This window comes from Ursus maritimus, unplaced genomic scaffold (assembly GCF_017311325.1).
Source record: "Ursus maritimus isolate PB19 unplaced genomic scaffold, ASM1731132v1 scaffold_19, whole genome shotgun sequence".
Taxonomy (NCBI): Eukaryota; Metazoa; Chordata; class Mammalia; order Carnivora; family Ursidae; genus Ursus; species Ursus maritimus.
Genome location: NW_024424341.1, coordinates 50,391,296 through 50,407,557, shown reverse-complemented (window position 1 = coordinate 50,407,557; position 16,262 = coordinate 50,391,296). Strand labels below are relative to the sequence as shown.

The 16,262-nt window shown below is 54.2% G+C and overlaps 1 protein-coding gene across 3 annotated transcripts; it reads left to right on the top strand.

The window, feature by feature from the left end:
* The first annotated feature begins 1,475 nt into the window (after positions 1-1,475).
* HNRNPL (heterogeneous nuclear ribonucleoprotein L) lies at positions 1,476-15,749 on the top strand. Of its 3 annotated transcripts, none has more exons than XM_040633944.1 (13): positions 1,476-1,494; positions 5,840-5,958; positions 6,571-6,808; positions 6,928-7,013; positions 7,827-7,923; positions 8,007-8,079; positions 11,459-11,530; positions 11,642-11,922; positions 12,988-13,109; positions 13,398-13,599; positions 14,508-14,565; positions 14,671-14,766; positions 15,356-15,749. In XM_040633944.1, exons 3-13 carry the CDS (start codon positions 6,584-6,586, stop codon positions 15,412-15,414), a joined length of 1,371 nt encoding a protein of 456 aa, XP_040489878.1. In that variant the 5' UTR covers positions 1,476-1,494; positions 5,840-5,958; positions 6,571-6,583; the 3' UTR covers positions 15,415-15,749. The 3 variants fall into 3 exon arrangements, with proteins under 3 accessions (XP_040489878.1, XP_040489876.1, XP_040489875.1); XM_040633942.1 differs by lacking the exon at positions 1,476-1,494 and adding an exon at positions 3,664-3,936; XM_040633941.1 differs by lacking the exon at positions 1,476-1,494 and adding an exon at positions 3,664-3,936 and having other exon boundaries at positions 11,459-11,922.
* The last annotated feature ends 513 nt before the right edge of the window (positions 15,750-16,262 follow it).

Sequence of the window (16,262 nt, the reverse complement as noted above, 5' to 3'; positions counted from 1 at the left end):
GAAACACCAGGGGCACCTAGGATTTTATTTTTAAGTAATCTCCACACCCAACATGCGGCTTGAATTTACATTCCCCGAGATGCTCTATGAACTGAGCCAGCGAGGTGCCCCTTAATATATTTTTAAAAGATTTTATTTATTAGCAAGAGAGAACACTCGCATGAGAGAGAGAGAGAGAAGAGCGAGCGCATATGAGCAGGGGAGGGGCAGAGGGAGAAGCAGACTCCCAGCTGAATAGGGAGCACTCAGGGCTGTGGGGCTCAATACCAGGACCCTGGATCATGACCTGAGCCAAAGTCAGATGCTTAACCGACTGAGCCACCCAGGCGCCCTGTCCTTTAATATAATATTTTTTAGTTAAAAGAAATTTTAGGGGTGTCTAAGCAGCTCAGTTGGTTAAGCCTCTGACTCTTGATTTCGGCTCAGGTCATGATCTACCGGTCATGAGATCAAGCCCTGTGTCAGGCTCCATGCTCAGTGGAGTCAGCTTGTCCCTCTCCCTCTGTTCCTCCTGCTCCCTCCCCTCTCTCTCTCTCCCTCTCAAATAAATAAATAAATAAAATATTTTTAAAAAAGAAAAGAAATGTTACCATTAAAAAAAAGGGATACTGGGGGCGCCTGGGTGGCACAGCGGTTAAGCGTCTGCCTTCGGCTCAGGGCGTGATCCCGGTGTTGTGGGATCGAGCCCCACATCAGGCTCCTCCACTATGAGCCTGCTTCTTCCTCTCCCACTCCCCCTGCTTGTGTTCCCTCTCTCACTGGCTGTCTCTAACTCTGTCGAATAAATAAATAAAAAATCTTAAAAAAAAAAAAAGGCAGGTGCCATTACCATACTCCTATGGGATGAGGAAAAAAGAGGCCCCAAAAGGCTAACTCACTTTCCAAGACCACAGAGCTGGTAAGCGCAGGCTCCCTACTTGAACTCTGCAGTCTGGCCCCAGAGCCTGCGCCCTTACCCTGCACTGCATATTGCAGCCCCCATAACCACAACAGGTACTGCAGTGCGGTGCTGACACGTCTTTAGCGGCAGACCAATCCCATTCTGGCCACTTACAAGCTGGGGGATCCTGGATTAGCCGCTTGAGTCCCCTGAGCCCATTTCCCCATCTGTACAATGTGCACCCCAACATTAACCTCGACTAACACAACACTTGGCTGACCAGGAGGAATGAGGCGTGACTGCCAAACAACTGCGTGACTTTCCGAGATGGAAAGAGGGCGGTGGAATGAGGGGTTGGGGTGTTTGGGGAAAAGGGACGCGGAGCCCTAACGCAACGGTGCATCAGTCTTTCCATTCCTTTCTGGCATTGTTTCCTCCATTCAACCGCCGAGCAACTCTCGATCTCTCCCCCCACCTCACCCCACCCCCTATTTTTTTTCCAGGCTGAAAAGAGGTCGTGGTCCCTTTAAGGCCCGCCCCTCCCTCCCCCAAAACTTCCCAGTGTCTGCTCTCTTTTCGATCCCGGACGGCCGGCCAGGCTCGCCGCCGAGCTGGTAGGGGCTGGGGGCGAAGGGTCGGGGAGGGGTGCGCGGGGTGGGTGGGAGGCACCGCCTGCCGCCCGAGCGCAAGGGGTGGGGGAGGGGCGAAAGCCGCGAGCGCGGCGGTGCAGATAACGCGACTGCCGGGCCGCCCGCCGTGGGTGCGAGGGGGCGGGCGAGCGACCCTGAACGCGCCGCGCCGAAGACCGTTCCGCGGCGTCCCGGCAGCGCGCGTCGGCGCGAGGGGCGTACGGGCCGGGCGCGGGGGCGGGGAGGGGAGGGGCCCCTCTCCCCCCTCCCCCCACCGCATTCCTCTGACGTCGGGACCTCGCGACCCCGCCCTTCAGTGGGACCCGCCCCGCCTCCTTCCGTCGCACGGATCACGTGTCGAAGGCACTGCGCCGCCCCCCATCTGTGTTCCGCCTGCCTTTTCGGATCTTCCCAGCGTGACCGCGAACTGATTTAGATTCCCGTCAGCCCGCTTCCAACTTTCTTATCTCCCCAAATCTGCGAACCCACCAGTCCTGTCCCACTGTCTTAGCGCCACTGACCCCATTTCAAACTTAGTTTCCACGAGGGATCCTATTTCGGGAACCCCCTTTGAAGATTCCGAAGCATCTTTGGGGGAGTCGCCCCTATTTCTCACGACTCTGTCCTAAGTGCAGTGTCTCCCCTCCCATCTCCAAGAGGCAGCCCCGTAACGCGGGATCCTGGTTCAGCCCCCGGCCCCGCTCCTAGGTTCCGGCTGTTGGGCGTCGTTGGACCCTAGAGACTGAGGGAGGGCGTTATCTTCAGGGTCTACCTACCCCGTCCCCAGGGAAGGCAGGCCCGGCGGACAGAACAGCAGGACTCCCCTTTGCAGAGCGCGAGCGCTGTGCCGGGTGCTGTGCCTGGTGCTTGGTAGGGGGCCAGCCTCGTTAAGGCTGAGGGAGGGACCACCGCTCCCTTACCCACACAGGACTTCCCCGCCGGAAAAGAGACAGTCACGAGACTGTGACGAGCCGCAGAGATCAGGGCTGTCGCGTGAATACCACACGGCAGGCTAGGGTCGGGACTGGTTGGGACAAGGAAGGCTTTTCAGAGTGGAGACTGCTGGGCGGACAAGAGGACTGATTCCTCCGGCAGGAGGGGTGATGGACAAAGGATTCTAGATGGAAGGGCGGGCAGAGGTCGAGAAGTGCATGAAAGGTCCTTCCCTTTGTGCAAACTGAAAGGCGCTCTTATGGCTGCATTTAGAGGTGGAGCGGAGCGGTGAAAGGACGCCGGCGAACTTGACAGGGTCCGAAGACCCTCGGCAGCGGCAAATAGTTTTCTACTGAAAGGGCTGAGTTTGGGTTATTAAAATTGCTCCGGCGTTGTGGGTGTTCGAGGTGGAAAAGAATACGTTATAGCGGTGGGGACAGAGCCGCACTGGCAGCTGCCCCTCTGCCTCGCTATAACACCCCCCCAGCACCACACACAGCATGTCAATAAAGACTTCGGGTTCGCCAGGCTTCCGCTGGTTTAGAGGGTCGCCCCGCCTCCAGAGACGCCTGAAAGCCTATTTGCGCTTGCGCTCTCGCCTCGGATCCCTTCCTAGACTGCACCAAAAGAACGCCTGCCGGCTTAGGGCGGGCTTTCCTTTTTCACCCAATCAGAGACGACCGGTGGTCCTACGACCCTTTCCACTCTTCATTGACTAATCGGGTAGAGACGCAGAAGATGGGCATCTGCAGTAACCACTGGAGAGAGGCAAAAGGGAGGGGGTTTCCTTTTCTCCTTGCGGAGTGGCGCGAGAAGGTAGTCGTTTTGACTGAACACTAAGAATTTTCGGTTTGATGGATTAGTGAGGAAGCCAATGAAAGTGGGAAGAAGGCGGGGCTTTTCGGGGCGAGTGGGGAGCGTCGTTCCTATCAGGTGCCCCAAGGAAGGCTAGGCCGTGCCAGAAATCCGACCTATCAAATTGGAGTTTATTTTAAGGCGGCGGGGTCAGCCAGATGACTGGCAGAAAGCGATCGCCTATAAGGAGTGTCCCAGACAAACGAGGGCGGGCCCGTCTGCAGAACGGCGTGGGCTGTACCCAATAGGCGCGCAAGGCGTGCGGAGGCTTCCCCTCCCCCCTTGGCGGGACCAGTGGCTCCCCCTATCGGGTGGGGGCGGCGGGTGACGGGCGTGTCCCTCCCCCAATGAGAGGCGGGGGGAGGCGGGTTCTGCGCCGCCATGTCGCGGAGGCTGCTGCCCCGGGCGGAGAAGCGGCGTCGGCGGCTGGAGCAGAGGCAGCAGCCGGACGAGCAGCGGAGGCGGTCGGGAGCGATGGTGAAGATGGCGGCGGCGGGCGGCGGAGGCGGCGGTGGCCGCTACTACGGCGGCGGCAGTGAGGGCGGCCGAGCCCCTAAGCGGCTCAAGACGGACAACGCTGGCGACCAGCACGGCGGCGGCGGCGGTGGAGGAGCCGGGGCGGCGGGCGGCGGCGGCGGGGTGAGGCCAGGGCCCTAGGTGTCGGGGACGGCTGGGAAGGGACGGAAAAATTTCCACTTTGAGGGTATTCTTTTGAGGGGGGGCGCCTCTGCGCACGCGCCCAGGCCCTCACGCCGTGACGGGGGTGGGGGAGGGGCAGGCGTTGGGCAAACGGCGGGGTTTGCGCGAGGACAGGAGCTTGCGCGTGCGCGGTATTCAAAGCTGAGGGTGTGGGAGGCGGAGGAAGGAGCTCGCGCTGCGGGTGGCGCACTGCGCAGGCGCCGCGGGCTGGAGTGTGGGGCCGGGCACGCGGCCGGGCCGTTTTTTTCCCCTTTATCGTTTAATTCACTGTCCTCACGCGCAAGCGCACTTCTGCTTGGGCCTCGTGGGCGGGGGGGGGGGGCATCGCGTGAGCGGGAACGGGTGGGTGGTGGCCTTTTCCGCGCCTGAGTGGGGAAATCTGGCCGATCGCTATTTAATCTTTATAACGTCATGGTTTGTGTCGATACAGGAGTTCATCTAATTTGGGGATATTCCCCCAAAACAGAATATGTCCCCATTTTTGTGGGCTTTGAAAACCGGAAGAAAGGGGCTTGTGAAAGGCCTTTTTTGCCGTTTGGGAATTGAACTAAGCTTCGGAACCATGACAAGTTTGCTTACAATTTCCTAGGGTTAACTGGGTGCAGTTGGTTTGGTGAACCAAAATGTTCCCTGAGGGTGGGCGTTTTGAAAGGGATTCGAGATCTTTGGTCTCTTAGTCGGAAAGGACTACCATTTGTTCCTCCTGGCGTGGAGCCCATTCCCTCCTTCCTCCTCTCCTGTTCAGCCATTTGCAGGAGTAGCTGTGATTTCTAGTGTTTTAACTTGCGGCAGCCCTTGTTGCACACGTTTTAAAACTACTTGAACTAAATCTTCCAATTAAATCTTTTGTATGAGGTACAGGATGGTATTATATTTCGGAACTTGTAGAGCTGAGGTAAATTTGTTTAGATCATACAGCTAGTGATGGGGGAGGGGCTGGGATTAGAATTTATGGGCTATGGAACTCCAAACCGCTGAGCTGGTAACCATCAGGCGGGTGTGCCTCCTGTGGTTTGTGTGGTTCATTCCTGAAATAGAATCCAATTCTGCCCCTGTTCCATGGACTTCTGCTTGGTGGCTCTCAAACAGGAGGTTGGGCCCAGAGCCCAGGAGACTTGGAGAAAGTTACTTTCTTCCTGATTCCCAGAGGCTTCTCTCTGTGTGGGTGGAAAGATACTTCTTGTGAGGGAACCATCTTGGTTTTTAGTGATATGGGTTGGAGTTTCTTTTTTTCCTGAAGGACGTTTCTCATTTTGATTTTCCATAGTCTAACCTAGGCAGTATTTTCCACCACAGATTTTGGTGGGTTATTAAAGACTAAAGTGGCTTTCACAGCTTCTGCGGCATGCATGGGCTTTTTTACCATGACTGATCCTGGGGATGAGTGGTGGGAACAGTAATGCTTGGCTGGGCTTGTTACACAAGGGAAAGGGCAAAGAAACATTCCAAGACAATGTTGTGATTAAGACTGCAGCAGAAAACTGTTTGAGCCCTTCCTGCCAGTGCTGTCCCCTTTCCATCCCAATCTTTCCCCCCGTTTCCTTGACCAGTGGGAAGAGAAAAATTCTAAGAGGAATGTAAGGTATGGGGCATGCCTTGTTTTCCATTCTGCCTTTCTCAGAAGCTACAGCAAGAGGTATAGGCAAGTGGCCACCCAGTCGGGGCCTGAGCTCTGCTGACCCGAAATCCTTTTGGGGTGACTGGTTTGTATTGCCATCCCTTGTTGTCTGCCCTGTGTGACACTTAAGTTTCTTATCTGATTGGGTCTCCAACAGCACAGAGGGCAGTGGGCCACCATCTTGTACAGCAGGAAATGAAGTTATGTTCTTGCTTCCTTTCTCAGGAGAACTACGATGACCCACACAAAACCCCTGCCTCCCCAGTTGTCCACATCAGGGGCTTGATTGACGGTGTGGTGGAAGCTGACCTTGTGGAGGCCTTGCAGGAATTTGGACCCATCAGGTACTCCGCCCAGAGACTATGGTTTTGGACATAGAAATCGCCTCCTTGGTGTCTTGTGCGTCCTTAGTTTCTGGTTGGGACTGGCATGGCCAGTTTGGCCCAGGGTCCTTTGGCTAGGTCCTGGGACTCCTCCACTCTGGGATTTTATCGTTATAGTTTGGGTCAGGTTATAGCAAGTTCCATGTCTTTTGGGGGGGGGTTGGTTTTTTTTCCTTTTCTTTGATTTTTTAGCTTCTAGCCCGCATTCTCTCATTTATCGAGTATTATTGTCACATGTTAGGTACGGGGCATAGAGTAGCAAATGAAGCTTTTGGGCTCCTCCCAGACAGCTGCCCACCCAGAATGATCAATACTGTGATAGGAAAACCCAGGAGACCGCGGGAGGCATCTGACTCAAGGGAGGAGGATTCAGGAAGGAAGGCTTCCCAGAGGAGGTGATGCCCCAGCTACATCTCTTGCCTGTTTTGCCACTTAGGGTGCAGGGTGTTCAGGTCAGGAAACCATGGTGGAGGTACAGAGGAGTCCAGAGAGAGAAGTCCGTTCAGGGAAAGTTGAACGTCATACTCTTGTCTCTGTTCCCTCGAGGACTGAAACATGTGTTCTCTCTGCCAGTTATGTGGTAGTAATGCCTAAAAAGAGACAAGCGTTGGTGGAGTTTGAAGACGTGTTGGGGGCTTGCAACGCTGTGAACTACGCAGCCGACAACCAGATCTACATTGCTGGCCACCCAGCTTTTGTCAATTACTCTACCAGCCAGAAGATCTCCCGCCCCGGGGACTCGGATGACTCCCGGAGCGTCAACAGTGTGCTTCTCTTCACCATCCTGAACCCAATCTATTCCATTACCACGGTGCGTGCCAACAGGCTTTCTTTTAGATGCTTTTGTGAGCTCTCTCTTCCTCTTATCCTCTCCCCTGACCCAGATTGACCTGCTAGTGCCCTTTCATCTTGGCTGTGTGCTTTTTACAGGATGTTCTTTATACTATCTGCAACCCTTGTGGTCCTGTCCAGAGAATTGTTATTTTCCGGAAGAATGGAGTCCAGGCCATGGTGGAATATCCTTTGCTGGGAAAGGGGTGTTCTTTGAGGTGGGGGCTCTCACAAAGCTCTGCAGGGGTCCATCCTTTGAACCATCACGGAGCTCCTGATGGCTGCCAGGTGCCAGATCCCTTCCTAGAGCCCCTAGTCTGATGGGAGGGATCGTTAATGAGCAGTCTGGCGTGTAGTGTGAAAGCTCAGAGTCTAAAGTGCCATGGAGGGGAGGAGCGACCAGCAGATCCGGCAGGGTAATACCCTGTTGCCATGAGGAGATAGGAGCTGGTATTCAGGGCAGAAGAACCGGTCTCTGTAAAGGTCCTCACGTGAGCAGGAGCATAGTGTTGGAGAAAGCAGAAGGCTTCACGGCTGGCAAGGGGGAGAGAGTTCACTGCCAGCATTGGAAGCAGTGAGCAGGGCATCCAAGGCAGTGCTGTGAAGCACATGGTCAGGGTGTGGTGGGAAGCCCCTGACGGAGTTCCGGGCAGGAGCATCATCCGGTTGATGTTTCAGAGATTATGCAGGTTTAGTCACAGTGCACAGCATGAGAGAGAGAGGACTGGGCAAAGCCTGGGGTGGTGGCAGAGGGAGTTGGCCGCCACCTCTGAGCTGGTGGGGTTGGGAGTGCAGATGACAGAGGAACTCTGGACAGTGAGTGTCCACCCAGGGCAGCACTCCAGCCCCTTTCCGTGCGAGTGGCCAGTGACTGTGGGCGGTGAACTAACCCCAAAGCTCACGTGCAGTATGGTCTTTGGGTGCTCCCTCGTCCTCCTCCCTTTCTGGGACCCTTTTCAAAGAGCACCTGTCTCGGGGCTTTCCTTAACTTCACCCACGTTTGATTCTGTGCAGAGTGCCCAGCGGGCCAAGGCCTCACTCAATGGGGCTGACATTTACTCGGGCTGTTGCACTCTGAAGATTGAATATGCGAAGGTAGGTGTAGGAAATGACTGCCCTTGTCAGCTTCCAGATGAGCTGGGGCCTGGCTGATTTCAAGCTTTGTCTTGTCCCTGCAGCCCACACGTTTGAATGTGTTCAAGAACGATCAGGATACTTGGGACTACACAAACCCCAATCTCAGTGGACAAGGTAATCCTGATGGCCACTTTGTTCTAAACACACCCGCCCTGCCTTCACTCGACTAGTGCACTTCATAGACCGGGGCTCAGGGTTATGTAATGCCATTGGGCTCCCTGTGGACATGGGAGGGCCGGGAGGTGGGGGAGGGGGAGCGCGGTCAGCTCTTGGAAAAGATGCTCCAGTGGGAGAGGGTGAATGAGGGGGCCTGTGTAGGTTCTAGCTGCTGCTGGGGGCCCTTTGACGTGGCCGAGGGTGTAGAGCCAGGGCAGAGGCTTGGACGGGTTGGGGAGCAGGGCCTCGCCGAACACAGGGTGTGGCGATGGTTTATAAACCAGTAGCAGCTCCCAGATGGATTCTGCTGCTGCCCTTCTAGGAGCCTGCCTAGGGTCACTGACTCTCCATTCTCACTGGGCCAAGAATGGTTCTTTTGCTCGCCACTCTCCAGAGGGTCTGCTGGGGGAAGGGCGGGAGCAGACTGGGGAGGTGACGAGGGCGCCCAGACCCTTGGAGCAGAGCCTTTGAGCAAGTTGACCTTGTGGAGGTGAGACACCCTGGATTGGAGCAGGGCGGACACGCCTCACTTCCCTTGTAGCGGGGACTCAACATCTCTGCGGGGGGCCCAAACGGACAACCCCCTTCCTAGACTCTGTCAAGAATGGTTTGCCTTGGATAGGAGGGAGAGGTCAAGGATTGCCTTTGGAAAAGCAGCGGCACCCCCTCAGCAAGACCGTCCATCTCTGTCTGTCTTGGTCTGATACGTCGGACTAGGCCACGGGCTGAGGGAGGAGGCCGGTTGCTGACTTCTCACGGGCCCTGGGAGGCCAAAGGCCCCCATTCCTAAGCGGGCCTGTCTTGCTCGCCCTCGCAGCTGGGAAGCAGTGGGCAGGGTGGGCTAGACTCTTCCCCAGGACCCTCACGGTGGGCGCTGTGGGCCTGGCCGCCCCTCCAGAGGTCAGAGGCAAATTGGTGACCGAGTGAATGTACCAGAGCGGGCAATGGCATTACATGACCGCTAACAGAAACATGGCAACCAACCATTTCTTCTCCAAGGAACATAAATAGAAGATGTGCAGACCGGCAGGGGCTAGTGGCAGGGGCTGGCTGTGCATTGGTTTTGATGCCTCTCAGCTCTGGCCGCCCCAAGACTGGGGGGCAAAAACGAGAGCTGAGGAGGTGGCCTGGAGTGAGGGCGGTGCTTCGCCACCCCTCGGGAACCATACTTCAGCGGCTCTGCCTCTGCACATTGCTCACCAACACACAGGGTAGAAAGCACTAGCTCTTCCTGGAGAGAACAGAACACGCAGCCTGCACCACGTCCCCAGAAACAGCCGCAGACTTGAGCTCACTACATCAAGAACACCACACCGCGCTCCAAGGAACAGCTACAAGCACAGAGACAGAGGCAGACAGAGACAAAGAGAGAAAGAGACGCAACATGGCAGCAGACACTGCTTTCTTATTAAACATTAAAAAAAAAAGTCAAAATCCAAGCAAACTTGAACCCGAGAATGTACACAGAAGTAGGAAACACAGAGAACAGAGCTCTCCCAGCCAGCCAGCGGCGCTCTTTTCGGAGAACGTTCATAGACCGAAGTAGATTCCATGGGCCTCCAAGACAATAGGATCCTCTCTCCATTCCTCGCCATATGGGTTGTTTTTTTGTTTTTTAAGTCCTTTGGTTTGGGGAGGGCCTTTTTTTTGTTCTTTTCTGTTTTGATATTTTTTTTCCGCAGTCATCGGCTGCCAACATTATCTGCACCAACTGGAGATCAGAAACCAAAAAAAAAAAAAAAAAAAACTTAAACCACAACAAAAAAAAAATCAAAAAACCAAAACAGACCTAAAGCCAGACAGCCAAACAGCTCAGAGGTACACAGTTACCTGCTGGCGGGTAACCGGGCGCGCTCCCAAGGCCAAAGCGCGGGCATAGTGGGGCCACTGGCACACTTCATACCCAGGAGACACGCACACGGAGCGCTACACAGCCAGAAGCACCGCACTGCAGCACACAGTGTGAGGAGCTGACAACACGGACACTACCCACTTCATACACCTTTATTTTCCACTTTCTGGTATCTTCTGAGGACAGAACATCTGTGAGCCATTTTTGATTTAATCGAAACATTGACTTTTAAAACAATTCTTAAAAAAAAAAAATTGTAGCGGATGTGTACCGTAACTTGTATTTATGACTGTAAAACCATGTGATGCAGGGTCGCAGTGTATGTTTGATGGGACGCCATCTTTCAGAACTGTGCTAACTCACTGTTGAAGCGTCCAATGGTAAGAGAAAATACAGATTTGTTTTTTGTGACAAATGGACATTGTACTCTGTACTTCTGCTGTAAGTAGCCCTTTTCCATCTTTGTAATGACTGATTGTTGAAAACAAAACACAGGCCGGGTGGCAGGAAAGGGCAGTGGTCTCGAGCCCTGGGTTTTGGAGTCAGCCAGACCTGGGTTCAGATCCTGGCTCGGCCGCTAACTTTTGCTTTGTGACCTTGGGCCAAAGTGTCTTTTAACTGCTCAGTTAAAAGTTGAGTGCTCAGGTTCCTTATCTGTAAAACGGGGCTAAAATAGTACCTACCTCATAGGGTTGTTGTGAGGAATTTCCGAAGCGGTGATGTCTGTAAAGCGCTTCGCACAGTGTCTGCCACTCAAGCGCTAAATTCATGTAGCGACTATGAATTGCAGCGGGGGTCTGGGGTGGATCTGCGCCATTGTCGGGGTCTGAGAATGTCGATGCCTTGTATATGACTGTTCAATTGAACTGGTTCTGATGTTGCCCTGCTTATCCTTTCCCACAGTCCCTCTTCTCGGGTTGGATGTGACTTGGGGGAGGGAAGGGGGAGTGGCAGGGAAGACCAGGGTTGAGAAAGAAGAGGCCTAGAGAGTGGGGCCTAGAGCTCCTAGAACCTTGGGACTTTGGGGGCCAGATTTTATCTTTGTGCCCTGCCTTTCCTTGGTGGTTTTTCTGCTCTTAATTCCTCTCCCTTTATTGGGAGTTGTTTCAGAAATCTGTTCTTGGCCTCCATAACGTAGCAGCTTCCGTAGCCTCTGCAGGTTCCCCCGACGGCCCAAGAACTGGGCTTCCCGTTTGGGCCAGGGCAGGATAGAAAGCGAGCCCAGAAGCTGGCCTCATCCTTCTTAGAGAAAGGAAACCAGCCACTTGGCATGGGCAGGGCACGGGAAGTGGGCTCTAGCCTTGAGGCTTGGGCTTCATGCCCACCCTGGGTCAGGCCACAGGAAGGAGGCCCCAGCAGCTCCGATGAGGAAGGGTGGGTTTGCCTTAGGCTTGCAGGAACTGAAGGTCTTTGAGATTAGCCCCTAGTCAGGAGGGTGACCCCCTTTGTTCCAGGTTAGCCTCTAACTGTTTGCTCTGTCCACAGGTGACCCTGGCAGCAACCCTAACAAACGCCAGAGACAGCCCCCTCTCCTGGGAGATCACCCCGCAGAATATGGTGAGGGCAGGGGGTTCCCCTCCGTGGACTCCCGTGGCTCATGTGCCCCTGCCCGCCGCCCGCCGCGCAAATTCTCACCCGTCCTCCCTCTCTTTCCTTCCCACCCCCCAGGAGGGCCCCACGGTGGGTACCACAGCCATTACCATGATGAGGGCTACGGGCCCCCCCCACCTCACTACGAAGGGAGAAGGATGGGCCCACCAGTGGGGGGTCACCGTCGGGGCCCAAGTCGCTACGGCCCCCAGTATGGGCACCCCCCACCCCCTCCCCCACCACCCGAGTATGGCCCTCACGCCGACAGCCCTGTGCTCATGGTCTATGGCTTGGATCAATCTAAGATGAACTGTGATCGGGTCTTCAATGTCTTCTGCTTGTATGGCAATGTGGAGAAGGTGAGCCTCTGTTAGGTCCGTTGCTTCTCTTGTAGACCTAGCGGGCCGAGCCTTGTGCGTCACGGTGGGGGAAGGAGCCTGGCTAGCAGCAGGCTGGTTCCGAGAGGGTGACTCAAAGAAGCAGGCGACCGGCTGCAGACGTTTTGTTTGGTCCTCACCGTGGGTTTTTTGTTGTTTCTTCATCGGGGGGCATTAAGCAGGACTTCTTCATATAAAAGTACTAATACTTACCGTCACAGGAATGTTTGTGATTTACAAAACTCGGTCTGTTGTGGCCAGAGATCATCGTGTGAGGATTTTCTTGAGAAAAGATGATTTGGCAACACTGGGCCTTCCTGCCTTGCCTGTGGGACAGGTGGCTGTTCACCTCTGACCAGGTGGCTTTTTTCTCCATAACCCAGCTGAGTCCTGGGGCCTCCAACCTCGCAGCCCCTGGCTTAGCCCGGGCGTCAGCGGCAGTGGCAGTCGTAGCGCAGGTTAAGCGTGCCTTCCGTGCGCCAGGCGCTGTGGAAAGGACTTGACACGGAGCAACTTGCTTGTTAACTAGAATCTTTGATGAGACAAGTTGGGGCAGTGAAGGCATGGAGGCTAAATAGCTTGCCCAGGTTCACAGACCTTTATGTGGAAGCAGGGCTTCGTGCTAGAGAAGCTGGCTTCAGCGCCTCTGTCAAGCCGCGTTCACTGCCTTGAGTACTGTCACCCACGGCGGTGTTTCCCATCGCGGGCCGCACTGTAGACCGTGTGCATCTGTTCACAGACGTTGGTGGCAGTGTCTGCTTTGTTTTCTCAGTGTGCCCCCCCCCCCAGTTTTTATTGTGCTTCATTAAGTGATGCACTCGTGGGTCGTGTCCTGAGGTGAGAAAAATACTGCCTGGTGCGCTGAGCCCTTCCTGTAGGTGTGTCACACGCACTTCTCTGTGCTCCTGATTCCTCATTCACAAGTGAGGGAGATAGGGAAGCCTCGCTCTAGAGCCAGGAGTTCCTCGCTTTTAACTAACTCAGAAGGGGTGGGAGAAGGTCCCTGGCAGCCGGGCAGGAGCACTGATCACGACTGGTCTCCTCAAGGTGAAATTCATGAAAAGCAAGCCAGGGGCCGCCATGGTGGAGATGGCTGATGGCTATGCTGTGGACCGGGCCATTACTCACCTCAACAACAACTTCATGTTCGGGCAGAAGCTGAACGTCTGGTAGGTACTTAGTCTCCTCAGGCTTAGGAGTGTCGGAGGAGAGCTGAGGGAAGAAGGGAAGCGGAATGGGGCCACTCTGGAAAGGGCCCAGCAGAGGAGCACGGCAAGGCTGGGTGCTTGTTGGGGCAGGAGTGGCGTGTGGCGGGAACGCTCCCCGACGTTCAGCTGAAGCAGTGGGAAGAAGTATGTTGGCCTCGCCTCATCTGTGGAGCAATGTCCCCTGAGGCACACACCATCTTCAGACAGGAGGGCTTGGGGTCTGACAGAGAGCTCCCCTTCCCCATACAGTGTCTCCAAGCAACCGGCCATCATGCCCGGGCAGTCCTACGGGCTAGAAGACGGGTCCTGCAGCTATAAAGACTTCAGCGAATCCAGGAACAATCGGTTCTCTACTCCAGAGCAGGCAGCCAAGAACCGCATCCAGCACCCTAGCAATGTGCTGCACTTCTTCAATGCCCCTCTGGAGGTGACTGAGGAGAACTTCTTCGAGGTGGGTGCAGTGCAGTTGGTCCCTCACCACAGTCGTCTGCATCTGAATGAACCATTTATTTTTAGTCTTTCCGAGTACCTATTGTGCCCTGGCTCCACCAGGCCCTGAGTTGGGTCCCGGGGGATGCAGCAGGGACCAGGACAGACAGGCTGAGAATGGCACCAAAGCTCTAGGCGCAGTGAAGTTGGTTGTACTGTGCATTGTTGACAAGCTAAGATGGCTGCTATTTGCTGGAAAGGGTTTCTCCCTGTCTGGGTGAGAGTGGTGAACAGAGTCCAGTCTCAAAGCATTCACGTAGTCAGGCCCTTCTGTGCCTAGATAACATCAGAAGGGAGGCTCCTGTTCAGGCCTCGTCAGAGGAAACTGGGGCATTGAGTGGGGGAGGAGAGCTGACTGGCAGGATTGGACTTCAGACATTGTTCGGCCTGAGATGTTCTCTTTGGTTCAGCAAACATTTGTTTAGTGCCAGTACCCCCAGATGGGGATTTTATAAAGCAGTTTCTACCGTAATGGTGATAGTTAACTGTAGTAGAAACATAGTAAGAGCGGTGTTTCTAAAACTTTTTTGGGTCGTGGTGAGGGGCACCTTAGTATGTTGTGTGATCAAAGTTTAGAAAGTCCAGGGGCGCCTGGGTGGCTCAGTCGTTAAGCGTCTGCCTTCGGCTCAGTGCGTGATCCCGGCGTTATGGGATCGAGTCCCACATCAGGCTCCTCCGCTGGGAGCGTGCTTCTTCCTCTCCCACTCCCCTGCTTGTGTTCCCTGTCTTGCTGGCTCTCTCTCTGTCAAATAAATAAATAAAATCTTAAAAAAAAAAAAAAAGTCCAGAAAAATGTAGGTACTCTGTCGCAGGCTGCTGGAGTCCTGCTACATGATACTCCTGTTTCTGAATCTGTTTTCTATCTTGCAGATCTGCGACGAGCTGGGAGTGAAACGGCCATCTTCTGTGAAAGTATTCTCAGGCAAAAGTGAGTAAACTGCCCCCACCTTCTTTCCCCATTCCTTGGTTGTAGGTGGGTGGCCCCCTGCTTCCTGCTCAGGTCAGCCTAAAACTGACTTTTCGTTCTGATCAGGTGAACGCAGCTCCTCTGGGCTGCTGGAGTGGGAATCCAAGAGCGATGCCCTGGAGACTTTGGGCTTCCTGAATCATTACCAGATGAAAAACCCAAGTGAGTATCTGTGTGTCCTGTAGTCGTGCCCCTTGCGGCCTGATGGTGGGCTGGCTTCAGGCCAGAGCCATCCTTCCTGCCATCAGCATAGGGCCCCAGAGATCGCTTCACTGGTGCTGACATGGGCAGGCGGGACCTGGTCGCCAGGAGATTAGCCGGATGGTCCCCATGGGAGGGAGGGCCAGCCTGGCTGCTTTTCGCCACCCACTCTGCCAGCCTGAGGGTTACTGAGACTTGTTCTCCAGGGGCTGGCGTTCTGTGCGTCAGAAGCTGCCAGTAAACACCCAGCACTGTTCTGTTGCAGAGGCTGGCTCAGATGGTACCCAGGAAAGGGGCTGATCTGGCCAAGCGGGGAATATCTGCCCACTTGGGCCCTGTGCCACCTGAGGAGCTGGGAATGGGATTCTCCATGGAATTGAAGGCAGGGGGAGAGGAAGTGCCTTCAGTATTGGGCTTGTTTGTAAGTCTCATGTTGGGCAGTGACCAGTTAGATCCCCACAGGCGAACTGCAGAAATGGAGGGTGCTGGGGTAGTTGGCGCCTCCAGAGAGGGGGGACCCAGCCAAACGTCTCTCTGTTCTCCTTTGCAGATGGTCCATACCCTTACACTCTGAAGTTGTGTTTCTCCACCGCTCAGCACGCCTCCTAATAGGTGCCCAGGAAGAGTCCCATCTGAGCAGGAAAACATTTCTCTTTCCTTTATGCTGTTTTTTTTTGTTCTGGGTTTTTTTTTCTGTTTTGTTTTTGGTGGTTTTTTTTGGCAAAAGTTCTGTATTCCTTTTTTTTAAATGCTAGGTTAGTGGGCTTAACCGTAACGGAAACGCTGGAAGTCTGGAGGGGGAGGGGAAGGGGACCTGATATCTCCCAAGATTAACCTTCACTTTTTAAAAAATTACTGTACATGTGATTTTTTTTTTCCTGTTCATACATTTGTGCTGCCCGTGTACTCTTGGCACATTTCAATAAAATTGTTTGGAAAATAAACATTGTGCTTACTGGGATTCCAGGGTGTGCCCGCTTCCCTCCCACCTGGTCTGCTGAGGAGCAGGCAGGCTGGGACACAGCTGCCGGCGCTGGGCAGACGCAGGCCCAGCCTGGGAATGCTACTAGGAATTGAGTGTGTTGAGGAAAATTTGGGAGGGCTGGTGGCGTTCTTCATGGGCTCTGCCCAAGCAAGCCAAATCTAGTTGGAGAGTCACTTAAAAAGTAAATGGTGCTGGGAAAAAAAAAAAAAGGAGCTTTCATCCTGCCAAGTAAATTCTTTTTTATAAGGTGCAAAATAAAACATAAAAGTGAAGGTCTGCTCCCCAGTCCTTTTAACAATTTTTGGTGTGTTTCCCCACTCCCATAAAGTTCTGTTTTTTTGTTTTAACAAAATGTTTTATGCTGTACAGTGTTCTGTATCCTATCACACACACAGCTTCCTCCTTATCTTTACCCCTGCCCAGTATCTCACGGGGATGTCATGATCTCTCTGGTTCTAAAGGTAAAATCCAG